This window comes from Scyliorhinus canicula, chromosome 5, assembly GCF_902713615.1.
Source record: "Scyliorhinus canicula chromosome 5, sScyCan1.1, whole genome shotgun sequence".
NCBI lineage: Eukaryota > Metazoa > Chordata > Chondrichthyes > Carcharhiniformes > Scyliorhinidae > Scyliorhinus > Scyliorhinus canicula.
Window position 1 is genome coordinate 72934897 of NC_052150.1, and position 15819 is coordinate 72950715.

Consider the following 15819-nt stretch of genomic DNA (forward strand, 5'->3'; position numbering starts at 1 on the left):
ATGGGGGAGGTGCGGGACCAGTGCCCGCTTTGGTGTCTGGACGTGGGGTTGTTGGCTGATGAGGAGATGTGTAGGAGGGTCCGGGGATGTATTGAGAGGTACCTCGAGGCCAATGATACTGGGGAGGTCCGGGTGGGGATGGTGTGGGAGGCTCTGAAGGCAGTGATTAAGGGGGAGCTGATTTCCATCCGAGCCCATAGGGAGAGGGGGGGAGAGGAGGGAGAGGAAGAGACTGGTGGGGGAGCTGCTGAGTGTAGATAGGAGATATGCGGAGGCTCCGGAGGAAGGATTGTTGGGGGAGCGGCGTAGCCTGCAGGCTAAGTTTGATTTACTGACCACCAGAAAGGCGGAGACACAGTGGAGGAAGGCGCAGGGAGCGGTCTACGAATATGGAGAGAAGGCGAGCAGGATGCTGGCGCATCAGCTCCACAAGCGGGACGCGGCTAGGGAGATTGGTGGAGTGAAGGATAGGGGTGGGAATGTGGTGCGGAAGGGGGTAGAGGTCAATGGGGTCTTCAGGGACTTCTACAAGGAACTGTACCGGTCGGAACCTCCGGTGGTGGAGCTTTTTGAACAGGCTGCGATTTCCAAGGGTGCAGGAGGAGCAGGTGGAGGGACTGGGGGCGCCGATCGAGTTGGAGGAGCTGGTCAGTGGGATTGGCCACATGCAGTCGGGGAAGGCGCCGGGACCGGATGGGTTCCCGGTTGAATTTTATAAAAAATATGCGGTCCTGTTGGGCCCCCCTGCTGGTTCGGACCTTTAACGAGGCATGGGAGGGGGGAGCTTTGCCCCCGACGATGTCACGGGCGCTGATTTCCCTGATCCTGAAGCGAGATAAGGACCCCCTGCAGTGTGGATCATATAGGCCAATTTTACTGTTGAACGTGCACGCCAAGTTGCTGGAGAAGATCTTGGCCACTAGAATAGAGGAGTGTGTGCTGGGGGTGATACATGAAGATCAGGCGGGTTTTGTGAAGGGGAGGCAGCTGAACACTAACGTGCGAAGGCTGCTAAATGTGATAATGATGCCGGCGGCAGAAGGAGAGGCGGAGATTATGGTGGCACTGGATGCGGAGAAGGCCTTTGATAGGGTTGAGTGGGGGTGCTTGTGGGAGGTGTTAGAGAGGTTTGGGTTTGGGGAGGGGTTTATTAAATGGGTGAGGTTGCTGTACGAGGCCCCGATGGCGAGTGTAGCGACAAATGGGAGGAGGTCCGAGTACTTCAGGCTCTACCGTGGGACAAGGCAGGGGTGCCCCCTGTCCCCCTGGCATTTTCCGTTGGCAATTGAGCCTCTGGCCATGGCGCTAAGGGAGTCGGGGAGGTTGAGGGGTCTGGTGCGGGGTGGGGAGGAGCACCGAGTGTCACTTTATGCAGATGACTTGTTGCTGTATGTAGCAGACCCGGTGGGGGGAATGCCGGAGGTGATGGAGATTCTTGCTGAGTTTGGGAGTTTCTCGGGCTACAAGTTGAACCTGGGCAAGAGCGAGCTGTTTGTTGTACACCCGGGTGATCAGGAGGAGGGGATTGGTAGGCTCCCGCTAAAAAGGGCAGTGAGGAGTTTTAGGTACCTGGGGGTTCAGGTGGCTAGGAGTTGGGGGACTTTGCATAAGCTTAATTCTACTAGGTTGGTGGAGCAGATGGAGGAGGAGTTTAAAAGGTGAGACATGCTGCCGCTGTCGTTGGCGGGTAGTGTACAGTCCGTTAAAATGACGGTGCTCCTGAGGTTTTTGTTTTTGTTCCAGTGCCTCCCCATTCTTATTACGAGGGCCTTTTTTAGGAGGGTGAACAGCACCATTCCGGGATTTGTTTGGGCGCATGGGACTCTGAGGGTAAGGAGGGTCTTTTTGGAGCGGGGCAGGGATAGAGGAGGGCTGGCGCTGCCCAACCTCTCTGGGTACTATTGGGCGGCTAATGTCTCGATGGTACGCAAGTGGGTAATGGATGGGGAGGGGGCAACATGGAAACGGATGGAGATGGCGTCCTGTGGAGGCACGAGCCTGAAGGCACTGGTAACGGTGCCGTTGCCGCTCCCTCCAACGAGGTACACTACGAGCCCGGTGGTGGCGGCTACCCTCAAGATTTGGGGGTAGTGGAGGCGACACAGGGGGGAAGTGAGGGGCTCGGTGGAGGCCCCGCTGTGGGGGAACCACCGGTTTGTCCCAGGGAACATTGATGGCAGGTTCCTGGGGTGGCACAGGGCGGGCATAAGGAAGTTGGAAGACTTGTTCATTGAGGGGAGGTTTGCGAGCCTGGGTGAGCTGGAGGAGATGTTTGAGCTCCCCCGGGGAATATGTTCAGGTACCTTCAGGTCAAGGCGTTTGTTAGGCGGCAGGTTGAGGGGTTCCCTTTGCTGCCCCCGTGGGGGGTAAGGGATAGGGTGCTTTCGGGGGTGTGGGTCGGGGATGGGAAGGTGTCTGACATCTACCAGGTGATGCAGGAAGTGGAGGCGGCGTCGGTAGAGGAGCTGAAGGCTAAGTAGGAAGTGGAGATGGAGGAGCAGATTGAGGAGGGGACATGGGCAAACGCCCTGGAGAGGGTGAACTCCTCCTCTTCATGTGCGAGGCTTAGCCTCATCCAGTTCAAGGTACTGCACAGGGCTCATAAGTCCGGGACGAGGATGAGCAGGTTTTTTGGGGGTGAGGCCAGGTGCATTAGGTATTCAGGGAGCCCAGCGAACCATGCCCATATGTTTTGGGCATGCCCGGCACTTGGGGAATTCTGGCAGGGGGTGGCGAGGACGGTGTCGAGGGTGGTAGGGTCCAGGGTCAAGCCAGGCTGGGGACTCGCGATATTTGGGGTTGGGGTGGAGCTGGGAGTGCAGGAGGCGAAAGAGGCCGGTGTGTTGGCCTTTGCGTCCCTAGTAGCCAGGCGGAGGATCTTGTTGCAATGGAAAGATGCGAGACCCCCAAGTGTGGAGACCTGGATTAATGACATGGCGGGATTCATTAAGCTGCAGAAGGTCAAATTCGCCCTGAGGGAGTGGGTACAAGGGTTCTTTAGGCAGCCTTTCCTCGACTTTCTGGCTCAACAATAGGGAACTAGGTCAGCAGCAGCGGGGGGGGGGTTCAGGGGGGTATTGTTTATGTTAATTTAATTTATTTTGTTGTTCATCGGGTTTGGGGGGTGGGCTCATTATATGCATTGTTACGGGTCCGGGGGGTGTTTATTATTGTTATTATTATTGTTTTGTTGTTATACATTTTTCAAAAATTTCAATAAAAATGTTTTTATTTTTTTTTAATAGTCTTTTTACTTTCTTCATGTGTAGGGATGGCTTTGTTCTTGGCCTGGTTAGCAGTGCATTTGCTTGTTTAATAGGTTTCAGCCAATATGAATAATGCCGGTGTAATGACACCTCCATGATTTGGGTGAGCACAGTAAGAAGTCTTACAACACCAGGTTAAAGTCCAACAGGTTTGTTTCCAACTAGCTTTAGGAGCACTGCTCCTTCCTCAAGTGAATGAACAGGTATGTTGCAGGTACCTCTTCATTCGCCTGAGGAAGGAGCAGTGCTCCGAAAGCTAGTGATTCGAAACAAACCTGTTGGACTTTAACCTGGTGTTATAAGATTTCTTACTGTGCTCACCCCAGTCCAACGCCGGCATCACCACATCATAATTTGGGTGGCAAAGGTGAAGTGGTTTGTCAGAGAACACCGTTGACTCGATCTCGAGTGAGGATGCAGAGCTGGTAGAAAGGCCTGGAGCTGAAGCCTTCTCAAATACATCATTGCTGCTGGAACCTGTTGAGAACGGGCCTTTCTCCCTCACGTTCTCTCCATTGCCCTAGTATCTGGTGCCGGAGCCCCATCATGCAGGCCTCTGTGCTCTGATCCATTCTCACATCATGGTTGGATGAGTGGTGCATCTCCTGTGTGTTGGTAATTGGCTAGGCACAACCCTCTGCTGCGTGAGGCTGCAAAGCATGTAGCAACAAACTATAATCCTCATAATCCTTGAGCGCATATTGGAGACCTCCGCCATAGCTTTCTAGGCAGCACAACTTCATTTTTAGCAATCGTCTGATCTTCTCAAACGTCACCCTTGCAAAAACATGAAACTTATTATAAGACACCTCAACTGGAGTTTGAAGGTTTATGCCTAGTGTGATCAGTCAGGTCTCGAGGGGATAACCCAGAATCCATTCCTGCAAGCTAATGCAGGCCTCAAAGAGCTGTGACATCTGGATGTGACAAATATTGTATGTATCATGACAGCTCCCTTGGAACAAAGCGCACACCTGCAGGATGAAACTCCTGTGGTCACATATCTATTGCATATTAATGGGAAGAAAACCCTTTTCTGTTGATAAAGGTCGTAGGCTGATCCCAAGGAATCCTGATTGACACATATGTACAGTCTATAAACCTCTGTACTTATGGGAAGTCCGTGATGAGCCCCAAACCCACACATCTTCGGCCTAGCTCTCTGTATCCGTCCTGAAATGCAGAAATTCTCCAGCCCTCTTAAACAGTTCATTCATCACCTCTTCGATGCAGCAATGTGTGGCTGCTTGTGAGACGCCACACACATCTCGCACGGTGGCATTGTGGATAGCACAATCGCTTCACAGCTCCAGGGTCCCAGGTTCGATTCCGGCTTGGGTCACTGTCTGTGCGGAGTCTGCACATCCTCCCCGTGTGTGCGTGGGTTTCCTCCGGGTGCTCCGGTTTCCTCCCACAGTCACAAAGATGAGCAGGTTAGGTGGATTGGCCATTATAAATTGCCTTTAGTGTCCAAAATTGTCCTTAGTGTTGGGTGGGGTTACTGGGTTATGGGGATAGGGTGGAGGTGTTGACCTTGGGTAGGGTGCTCTTTGTAAGAGCCAGTGCAGACTCGATGGGCCGAATGGCCTCCTTCTGCACTGTAAATTCTACTAGTGAAGTGGAAGCTTTGAATCTCCTATGGAGACCTGAAGGAGATGTGGCAGACAAGTTGAATGCTGCAGTAAATTTTAAAGCCATTGACACTGAATTTATGTGCGGTCCAATGGGACACAGGTCAGCCTGAGGAAAAGCACACAGGTCTGTGACTGTCTCCCTTGACATTCTCAGCTGTCGTTAGCATTGCCTCTCTGACATTTGCAAAGGCAGGAGTTGTAGATGCTGGGACACACCACAGCTCTGTATCTGCCTGACCCCTTCCTGCCTCCCTCCTGACCTACTTGTTGGCCTTCAGAAAGATCTTTGACTACATCCAGTTCCATCCTTTCTCTGCACCATTCCTCCTCCACCTGAGGCTACAGGAAAACTGGGTGTGTGAGACCAATTTTGCCTGCAGAATGTATCCTCTTGACCCGGTCTTCAAGAAGCACCCTCTATTTGGGTCTGAAAGGCACACATCATTGTCTTGCACAATCTCCCCTGGTCTTCAGTTACCTTTGACTTCCGTCAGTCACACTTATCCTTTCCCTTGGTTGGACTCAATCTCCCCTCGACCTCCCCTGAAATGCTTTTCAGGCTCCCCTCCCTTTTTCCAGAATGAAACATTAAAACATTTCCAAGTGGCAACAGGTAGCTCCAACTGGCTCACATGCCTCAATGTATGCACTAATTGCACGCAAAACTATTTAAATTACATTCCCACCACATACCGTCAGCATTGCCATCGCATTTCCTTCCCACCACCAGTATAATTTGATGTTCACTCAGTCAGCATTAAATTTTGCCCCTTATCTCAAATTTGCACCTGGAGCAATTGAGGATTCAAATCTTATCCACGAGTGCAAACTTGTCACCCCAGCAGCCCCAATACCTTCAACACTCCAATTAAAACAAATTTTATGCAGAGATATGAGTGACTCAAAGATGTTTTAAACCCTTGATCCATTTCCACCTCACCTGTCATGGCTTTCATTAATGTGTGAATGCAGGTAGTTTTACCAGCTCCACTGGGTCCCAAAGTCATCATACCATGCCTAACCCTTTGTGTCTCAAAGAGCTGAATAACTTTGAGTTTCCAAGGAGGATGACTAACAAGTCCCGCTTCTTCAACCTAAATAAAATAAAATACGTTCTCAGAGTACTGTATATTTACAGAAGTAGTTAAAGTACTGGTTGCACTTTTATTTTTAACAGCTAAGGGATCAAGATCATTTTAAATTTATATTTCTGCGTTGGTCCACAACGTGAAGTTAACACAAAACTTCAGACATACAAACTAATAAATATATATATCATGTATACAGTAAAGTTAAAATCCATCACCAAGTCAAAGGTCAATATAATAAAGTTGTTATAGAACATAGAACATTACAGCGCAGTACGGATCCTTCGGCCCTCGATGTTGCGCCGACCTGTGAAACCATCTGAAGCCTATCTGATCTACACCATTCCATTTTTATCCATACGTCTATCCAGTGACCACTTAAATGCCCTTAAAGTTGGCGAGTCTACTACTGTTGCAGGCAGGGCGTTCCACACCCCTACTACTCTCCGAGTAAAGAAACTGCCTCTGACATCTGTCCTATATCTACCACCCCTCAATTTAAAGCTATGTCCCCTCGTGTTGGTCATCACCATCCGAGGAAAAAGACTCTCACTGTCCACCCTATCTAACCCTCTGACTATCTTATATGTTTCTATTAAGTCACCTCTCAGCCTTCTCCTCTCTAACGAAAACAACCTCAAGTCCCTGAGCCTTTCCTCGTAAGACCTTTCCTCCATACCAGGCAACATCCTAGTAAATCTCCTCTGAACCCTTTCCAAAGCTTCCACATCCTTCCTATAATGTGGTGACCAGAACTGCACGCAGTACTCCAGGTGCGGCCGCACCAGAGTTATGTACAGCTGCAGCATGACCTCGTGGCTCCGAAACTCAATCCACCTACTGATAAAGGCTAGCACACCATATGCCTTCTTAACAGCCCTATTAACCTGGGTGGCAACTTTCAAGGATTTATGTACCTGGATGCCGAGATCTCTCTGTTCATCAACACTACCAAGAATCTTGCCATTAGCCCAGTACTCTGCATTCCTGTTACTCCTTCCAAAGTGAACCACCTCACACTTTTCCGCATTAAACTCCATCTGCCACCTCTCAGACCAGCTCTGCAGCTTATATATGTCCCTCTGTATCCTATAACATCCTTTAGCACTATCCACAACTCCACCGACCTTCGTGTCATCTGCAAATTTACTAACCCAGCCTTCTACACCCTCTTCCAGGTCATTTATAAAAATGACAAACAGCAGTGGCCCCAAAACAGATCCTTGCGGTACACCACTAGTAACTGAACTCCAGGATGAACATTTGCCAACAACCACCACCCTCGGTCTTCTTTCAGCTAGCCAATTACTGATCCAAACCGCTAAATCACCTTCAATCCCATACTTCCTTATTTTCTGCAATAGCCTACCGTGGGGAACCTTATCAAACGCCTTACTGAAATCCATATACACCACATCAACCGCTTTACCCTCATCCACCTGTTTGGTCACCTTCTCAAAAAACTCAATAAGGTTTGTGAGGCATGACCTACCCTTCACAAAACCGTGTTGACTATCGCTAATCAACTTTTTCTTTTCAAGATGATTATAAACCCCATCTCTTATAACCTTTTCCAACATTTTACCCACAACCGAAGTAAGGCTCACAGGTCTATAATTACCAGGGTTGTCTCTACTCCCCTTCTTGAACAAGGGGACAACATTTGCTATCCTTATGCACCAACATTTTCATGTCATTTGATATCCACATAACATTTCTATCTGTTTGCAATTCTATCACCTCTAAACTCCATTGTGTTATTTAAAAGATAACGCGTTCGCTCAACTCTATAGATGCCCTCTCTATCTGTCACAATCTCCATATTTCAATACACAGTGGGAAGATTTGAATAATGTTATCAATCAATCTAGAAAATTGTCATGTAATTGCTTCTTCATAAAACAAAAGCAAAACTTGCATTTATATAATGCTTTTCATGACCACCAGATGGCTCAAGGTGTTTTACGGCCAATTAAGTGCGTTTGATATTGTACTGGTGTAATGTAGAAAACATGGTAGCCAATTTCCACACAGGAGGTGCCTAGAAACAGTAATGTGATCAGCAAATAATTTGTTTTGTGAAATGGATGTAATTGTGATATTACTTGGAGCACTGGGAATACCACCACTAATGTTCTTTCAAAATAGTGTCCCAGAATCTTTTACATCCACCGGAGAGGGCAAACAGGACCTCGATTTAACATCTCGTCTGAAAGACAGCACATCCAACAGTCCAGCGCCCCTTCAGTCCTACACTGGAGCGTCAGTCTTCATTTTTGTGCTCAAGTCCTACAATAGGATTTACTGAATCTCATAACTCAAAGACAAGGCAGCTGCCAACTGAGCCGTGGCTGATATATGCTCAGGAAAACATCAACCAATAAGAAATCTGAAAGAGCAAGCGAGTAGCATGCACAACAACTTGTATTTATATAATACCATTAATAGAAAGAATGCAAAATAACTTAACATACAGGCATTTGGAAAACAGATAATGAACAGAATGGAGAAATGAGAAGACAATTCCCCCCTCCTCTATCATCCCCATTTTATCCCAAGGCAATGACATACATTTCTACTTTTACATGTGAGTAAACACTAAGATGGGATTTCTCTCTTCCCCCTCCCCCCCCCCCCCCCCCCCCCCCGTTGCACTGATTTCTGGAGTATGCATGAAAACAGGTGTCCCACATGCTGTCTGCAATGGCAGGTTTTTGTGTTGTATCATCTTCTACTTGCCTCATTAATTATACACAACCTTGGGTATGTCCATCACTCCATGACCTCACCACTTCCTTACTCCAGGCACTATACTTAAACAGCAACTGATCGAGCCATACAAATACCATGCAGGTCAGAGACTGGGAATTCCACAGCAGGCAACTTACCCCCAGACCCCCTAATGCCCAACCACCTCCCACAAGGCACAAGTCAGGAGTGCGATGGAACATCCCCATCGACCCAGATGAGCACATCATCAGCTACACCCGAGAACTCTGACACCATCCAGGACAAAGTAGCCGACCCGATCGACACCAATGCTTGTAGCCCAGGACTGCATTACTGAAGACGTGCTGCCAAAAGCCAAGAAGACGGCAGATCCCAAGTTAATTAACATCTTCCTTGAACACCTGTTGGATTCCGTGGAGGCCCATTACACTATCCTGTTCCCCAAATCTGGCCACGGGAGGTCCACCAAACTCACCACTCCGGCTTGAGGGGCGGTGGCAGATATGGCCAACACGAAAACTCTCCACAAGAGGTCAGCCACACAGTGCTGTAAGAGGATGAAGGATCATATCCATGCTGCGAGAGCAAGTCAACCATCTCACTACTCTCAACTCACACATTCACAGGATTTTCACTCACCGCCTGTTCACTCACTCTCACATTCACCCTCACATCTCCATCTGGCCTCATCTCCTCTGCAGATCTTGTACTATCCCATTCATGGGTCCGCTCAGCACCCACACATGGCAGGCAAATTACTGCCTGGAGCTAATAGCCTAGTCACAAAGTAGTTCAGATTAAGGGGATGAATTTGAAGAAGAATGTGAAGTTATAGATATGTCAGCTGATTTTTTGGAATTAATTCAAAGCTTACACACTGGGACATCACATAATATCGTGAATGAATAAAATAAACAATTACATGAATTCTGGGGATCTGGGTGCCACAGCAAACTTCACCTAAAAATATAGTCACTACAGGACTAAAATGTGGGCACAACACTTAGGACAAAACATATATGGCATGCCCTTGCTCCAGCAAAACACAATAACTTAGGCCACACTATGGTTGGTAGCAAAATTATCTCCTCAATTTTATGAAAGGGCTGAACCGCCCACTAAACAGGATAAAATTGTAAACTTCCATGAGAAGGAATATGTGAATACAGCGTGTCTTCAGAAAGACTATATTTATTATTCGACTAAAGTGTCTGTGCTCCAAGCTCTAGGAGCATCTTTCACATCTTAATAGTGAATGATTTTTATCACAAACTGTCCCCCTTCACTCAAAAAGACAATGATCTCACTGACCTTCATTGGTTCCCGTTCCAATGATGCATTGAATTAAAAATTATGTTCTTTGTTTTCAAACCCTTGCCCATCTCTATAACCTCCTCCAGCCCTTCAATCCTCCCCATCTGTGGGTGGCACGGTAGCACAGTGGTTAGCACTATTGCTTCACAGTTCCAGAGTCCCAGGTTCGATTCCCGGCTTGGGTCACTGAATGGGTGGGTTTCCTCCAGGTACTCCGGTTTCCTCCCACAGTCCAAAGATGTGCAAGTTAGGTGGATGGGCTATGCTTAATTGTCAATTTACACTGGGTTACGGGCATAGGGTGGAGGTGCGGGCTTAAATAGGGAGTTCTTTCCAAGGGCCAGTGCAGACTTGATGGGCCGAATGGCCTTCTTCTGCACTATAAATTCTATGATTCTATGATCTCTAATACCTCCTCCACCCCTCCAATCCTCCCATCTCTATAACCTCCTCCAGTCCTGCAATCATCCCCATCTCTATAACTCCTCCAACCCTGCAATCCTCCCCATCTCTCTCACCTCCAGCCCTGCAATCCTCCCCATATCTCTAACCTCCAGCCCTGCAATCCTCCCCATCTCTATAACCTCCAGCCCTGCAATCCTCCCCACCTCTATAACCTCCTCCAACCCTGCAATCCTCCCCATCTCTATAACCTCCTCCAGCCCTGCAATCCTCCCCATCTCTCTAGCCTCCAGCCCTGCAATCCTCCCCATCTCCATAACCTCCTCCAGCCCTGCAATCCTCCCCATCTCTATTACCTGTTCCAGCTCTGCAATCCTCTGAGATAGTGGAGATCTCCAATTCTGACATCCTTGGAAACCCTGGTTTTAATCACTCCACCAGTTTTCTGTGCCTTCAGCCACCAAGGCATAATGTTCTGGAATGCCATCCCTAAATCTCTCTAACTCTCACACTTCCTTCTACATGTTCCACCCATGGTTTTCACCAAGCCTTTGGTAATCTGACCTAACATTTTCTTATATGGTTCTGTGTCAAGTTTTGTTTGTTAATGCCTATGTGAACGGCATTCGGATTTTTAATAACAGTAAAAGCACAATATCAAAAAATATGTATATGCTGTTGTTGCATCCTGAGAAACAGGACATTGGATTTCAGTGCTCAATGTCTGCACTACTAATATCTACTGCCATGCCTTTTCTTTGGCTGTCTCCTTATGATGTGGAAGCTTGTGGAGAGAGAGAGAGATGCCACAGAGAAAGGAGGCACAGAAACAATTGCTGAATAATGACTAGCAAAAATACAAAGAACATTGCAGCAAGAAAAGGCAGGAGCAGCAGCGAAAGAGAACATAACGAGAAATATTGTAGACCGCTAAGCAAGAACACACAAAATATATGTATCATTGTGCATTTGAATTTATGCATATGCAAAAAAAAACAAAAAAATTGCTTGACAGGAAGAGTTTAATTGGAATGAAAATGGATTAAATAGGGAGAATTCCACAAATTAATGCTTGTGGCTTATAGCTTCGTCAATTAGTAGCACTTAGCATTTTATAAAGGTCAGTTAACCACACAAAAGATTTGCAATCTTGCAAGTTCCCTATCCCCACTTGACCAGCAGTGTGCCTCCTAGATACATACTGCCTGCAGCTTTCTTGCACTGTCTTAATCAGACCAGTGGACCAATTTGCCATGATACTGCTGCTCCATTAGGCATGCACAGAGTAAGCTGCACCAAGATCGTGTCCCATTTTGACTGCAGTCTAATTTCTCGGGAACTCTTTGCAACAATTCCAACTGTGCAGTGACCAAACAAAAAGTCTCCAACAGTCTTCAGATAGAATCAACAACGTTAGCATAATAACTAAGAATGCTTTTCATTCTCGTACCAGAGTTAACATTTACATTTCTGTGTTTGCAAATACCAAAGAATCAGACAATAATTTGCCAATTTATAGCAGCTGTAGTTCTGAAAAATGTTTGAAACTATGTTTCACATCTGATGTTGACCAAACAGCAAGGATTATTCATTATTTTACTTGTTTGTCTATGGCAGCTTCCAGTTGTGGATACCCCGCTTTGTCCAGCTGAATACCAGGAAACAGATCCTCAATCAGACTCAGGAAAAGTGGTTCATCCTCATCAATCTAGGAAAAATTTAGATCCATACATTGTCAGTTAATGTAAGAAAATTTCAAAATTTATTCACGTTGTACATTATTTTAGCACTGATTCGCAGAAAGCAATTGAACTCCGGCAAACACAAATATAGTAAATTTCAGTTTTGGATTGTGCTTAAAATATATTTCCGCTGTGTTCTGTGGGCAGCACGGTAGCCCAGTGGGTAGCACAGTTACTTCACAGCTCCAGGGTCCCAGGTTCGATTCCCAGCTTGGGTCATTGTCTGTATGGAGTCTGCACACTCTCCCAGTGTCTGCGTGGGTTTGCTCCGGGGGCTCCGGATTCCTTCCACAGATCCTGAAAGATGTGCTGTTAGGCAATTTGGACATTCTGAATTCTCCCTCTGTGTACCCGAACAGGCGCCGGAGTATGGCGACAAGGGACTTTTCACAGTAACTTCATTACAGTGTTAATGTAAGCCGACTTGTGACAATAAAGATTATGATTATTATGTGCCAAACAGAAAAGCAACATAACTTACCAGTTTGGAGAGGTTCATATCGCGAAGCACGCGCATAACAATGGTCGACTCTGAATCACTGGGGTTGGCTCGTTTCGCAGCTCCAAGTGTCCGCAGGACTGACAGGATGTTGCGTAGGCCAAAATCATAATGAACCTAGAGAGGGCACATTATGTAATATTTTAGTTATAGCTTATATTTAACAGTAACCGCACCAAAACTGCACTCATATAGAGGAGCTGCACCCACATGGTCAGAAACAGGACTACAAAGCACATTCCCTAACCTGCACTTCATTCAGATGCGATTAGGTGCAGGGTAAATCTATCCATTCTAAGTCAAAGATGATGTAAAACCGAACTAAGGTTTCCCTGCTGCTCCCAATACTGAGCACCTACTGCAGATTTCAAAAAATAATAGATTTTTGTCTATGAGCTTCAACAACATTTTATGCAGTTTTTTTTTTTAAATACTCATCAAGTGGATTGAACAGAGGCTAATCTAGAACATAAACACCAGCACAGCTATATTGGGCTAAATGGCCTGTTTCTATAAATACCTGGTATCTTTGTGATATATTGTAGAGCAGCACTACACAAATATGTAGGTTCAAATACTAGTTTCCGAATAAGTCAATGTTTTTAACAAACACTACAAGCCCTGAACAAAGTGAACATATATCTCCCAGGATGGGGTAGAATCAGAAGGAAACCCATCATCAAGCAACTCTTGTTCCTTTGCTGACAAGCGGCTGCACAAGGGGGGTGTTTAAAAACAGGTCACAAAAGTACTCTCGAAGGTGCTCCTCCCACGCGGCAAGAAAAACGGGGCAACAAATTAGATACCTATACACACCATAGCAATAAACTGCAACTTTTATTTTGATTAAAGGTGATATTGGGCAGTGCTCGAGGTTAGGTTTGCAATTCACAAACCTGTTTCGATAGCTGTTCCTCACACAACTTATACAGGGTGAAAAACTTCCGGGCTAGAGTTATGTTGTCAATAAACCCACAGCTGGCAAGTTTAACACGAATAATGATCTGGCGATCTGGTACCATCATAGCAACGGAACGGAAGTTGATCTTCAGGTTCTCAGGTAGCTCTTGGCGTCCAGCATAGCCAGGATTCTACAGATTTAGAGACACAGATATTAAGAGTGCTTCCGAAAACTATGACAATCCAGCTATGCAAGACTTCAAATTATTGCACCCAGTATTTGTATGATCAAACAACCCCATGAATAACAGATCAACAAACTGAATGACAACAGGAAATATATAAGACCCACTGAACATAAAAATAATGAATCTATCTCAAATTATCCAAACTATGGACCAGTCTTTCTGTGGCAGGTCAGAGAATCGGAAAAGGAGCTGTTAAAAATAGTCCATGCAGGGACTTCCGGTGGCAGCCATGGGAGGGGTAGGTCGCACATTTGATAGCTCCTGCCTGTAACAGACTTTTGGACATTTTCCACCGGTTTTTTTCGGATTTTATGGGATAAAGCAGTGAAGAGTGAGACAGTAAGGAGAAATCCCCCTCCGGTGTATGGAGAATTGGACCAGAAGTGGGCGTGTGAGACGACACAGACCTATAAGGGAGATGCAAGCAGAGCTGGTAACACGGGACAGAATGGCAGAGGGCAAGGGCCGAGGGGAGATGGCACAGTCGTCGACGGAGTAGCTGGTGAAGTTTTTCGAGTATTGCTTCGCCAAGCTGAAGAAGGACACGCTGGACCCGATTAAGGCTTCAATTGATCAAGTGGTACAGAATCAGGAAACCCACGGGAGAGCGATCCAGGAGGTGGAACAAAAGTTGTCCGAGCACGAGGAGTATATAACCGTGCTGGAAAGCAAGGTGGGGATGATCAACGACCGCCAGAAAAGAATGCAGAAGCTGGAGGACCTGGAGAATAGGTCGAGGAGGCAGAATCTCAGAATTGTTGGCCTCCCTGAAGGCAGTGAGGGATCGGATGCGAGGGCCTATGTGACGAACATGTTGCAGAAGTTGATGGGGGCTGGGGCGTACCCTCGGCCCCTGGAATTGGACAGAGCGCACAGAGCCCTCGCAAGGAAGCCCAGAGTGAACGAGCCACCGAGGGTCATGGTGGTACGTTTTCACCGTTTCATGGACAAGGAACACATTTTGCACTGGGCCAAGAAAGAAAGGAGCAGCAAGTGGGAGAACTGTGAGTTGCGCATTTATCAGGACCTGGGAGCGGATTTGGCCAAGAGGCGAGCTGGGTTCAAGGGCAAAAACGACCCTCTTTAAGAAGGGGGTAAAGTTCAGGATGCTGTACCCAGCCCGCCTGTGGGTCACGCATGAGGGATGGGACTTCTACTTTGAAACGCCAGATGAAGTATGGACCTGTATTAAAGAAATGAAGCTGGAGGCGAATTAAAAGACACTTAAGCCTTGGTGAAGTACTGTGGCAGCAATTTTCGGTGCTGGATTGTAAAAAATGTAAGTAGCTCTATGTGAAATAATGGGCTGTGTTGATGTTTAACGGTTGATCTGTCTTGCAGGGATCTTGTTGGAGGGGGGGGAGATGGGCTTTGAATTTAGTTCCTATTTTTGGGTAACTATTTTTCTAAAGTGATTGTTTCTTCATTGTTTTTTACTGTTGTTTGTTTACTGGGGAATGTGATGCTTTTAAAATGTTTATTCATATGGGGGGGGAGAGAGGAGAGTACAATAGGGAGACAGACTGCTTGGTGTCAGGGGTGGGAGCTATCGAGTCAGCATGGGTCTGCTGACTCTCAGAAGCGCAGTGGGGGTGGACAGGTGTTAAACTGGAACTTGACTTGGGGAATTGGGTTTTTAGTGTCGTTGCTGGGGGGTAGGGAGGGGGGGAGCTGCTTTGCTGACAGGGGAGGAACTGTTACTAGGGGACAAATGGGAGGCCAGGAACGACGATAGCCCGTGTGGGGACTCGAGGAAGCGGAGAGCGCGAGTTCAAGGCTGGCCTAAAAAGGGCGATGGCTAGTCGGCGGGGGGGGGGGGGGGGGGGGGGGGGGGGGGGGGGCGCGCTTCCCCTCCTGTCCAGGCTGATCACATGGAATGTGAAAAGACTGACTGGGCCAGTCAAGAGGGCTCGCGTATTCACACATTTGAGGGATCTGAAGGCGGACATGGCAATGCCACAAGAGACACACCTAAAGGTTATAGACCAGACGAGAT

General features: G+C 47.2%; 1 protein-coding gene across 1 annotated transcript in view; it reads right to left on the reverse strand.

Annotated features, from left to right (window-relative positions):
- dnah5 (dynein, axonemal, heavy chain 5) overlaps positions 1 to 15819 on the reverse strand; it is a 458053-nt gene that overhangs the window by 201486 nt on the left and 240748 nt on the right. The window contains exons 38-41 of the mRNA XM_038797206.1: positions 13572 to 13766; positions 12658 to 12792; positions 12035 to 12142; positions 5841 to 5994 (exon numbers count right to left, since the gene is read on the reverse strand). Coding sequence (XP_038653134.1) covers positions 5841 to 5994; positions 12035 to 12142; positions 12658 to 12792; positions 13572 to 13766 — 592 coding nt within the window. The remainder of the gene's footprint in view (positions 1 to 5840; positions 5995 to 12034; positions 12143 to 12657; positions 12793 to 13571; positions 13767 to 15819) is intronic.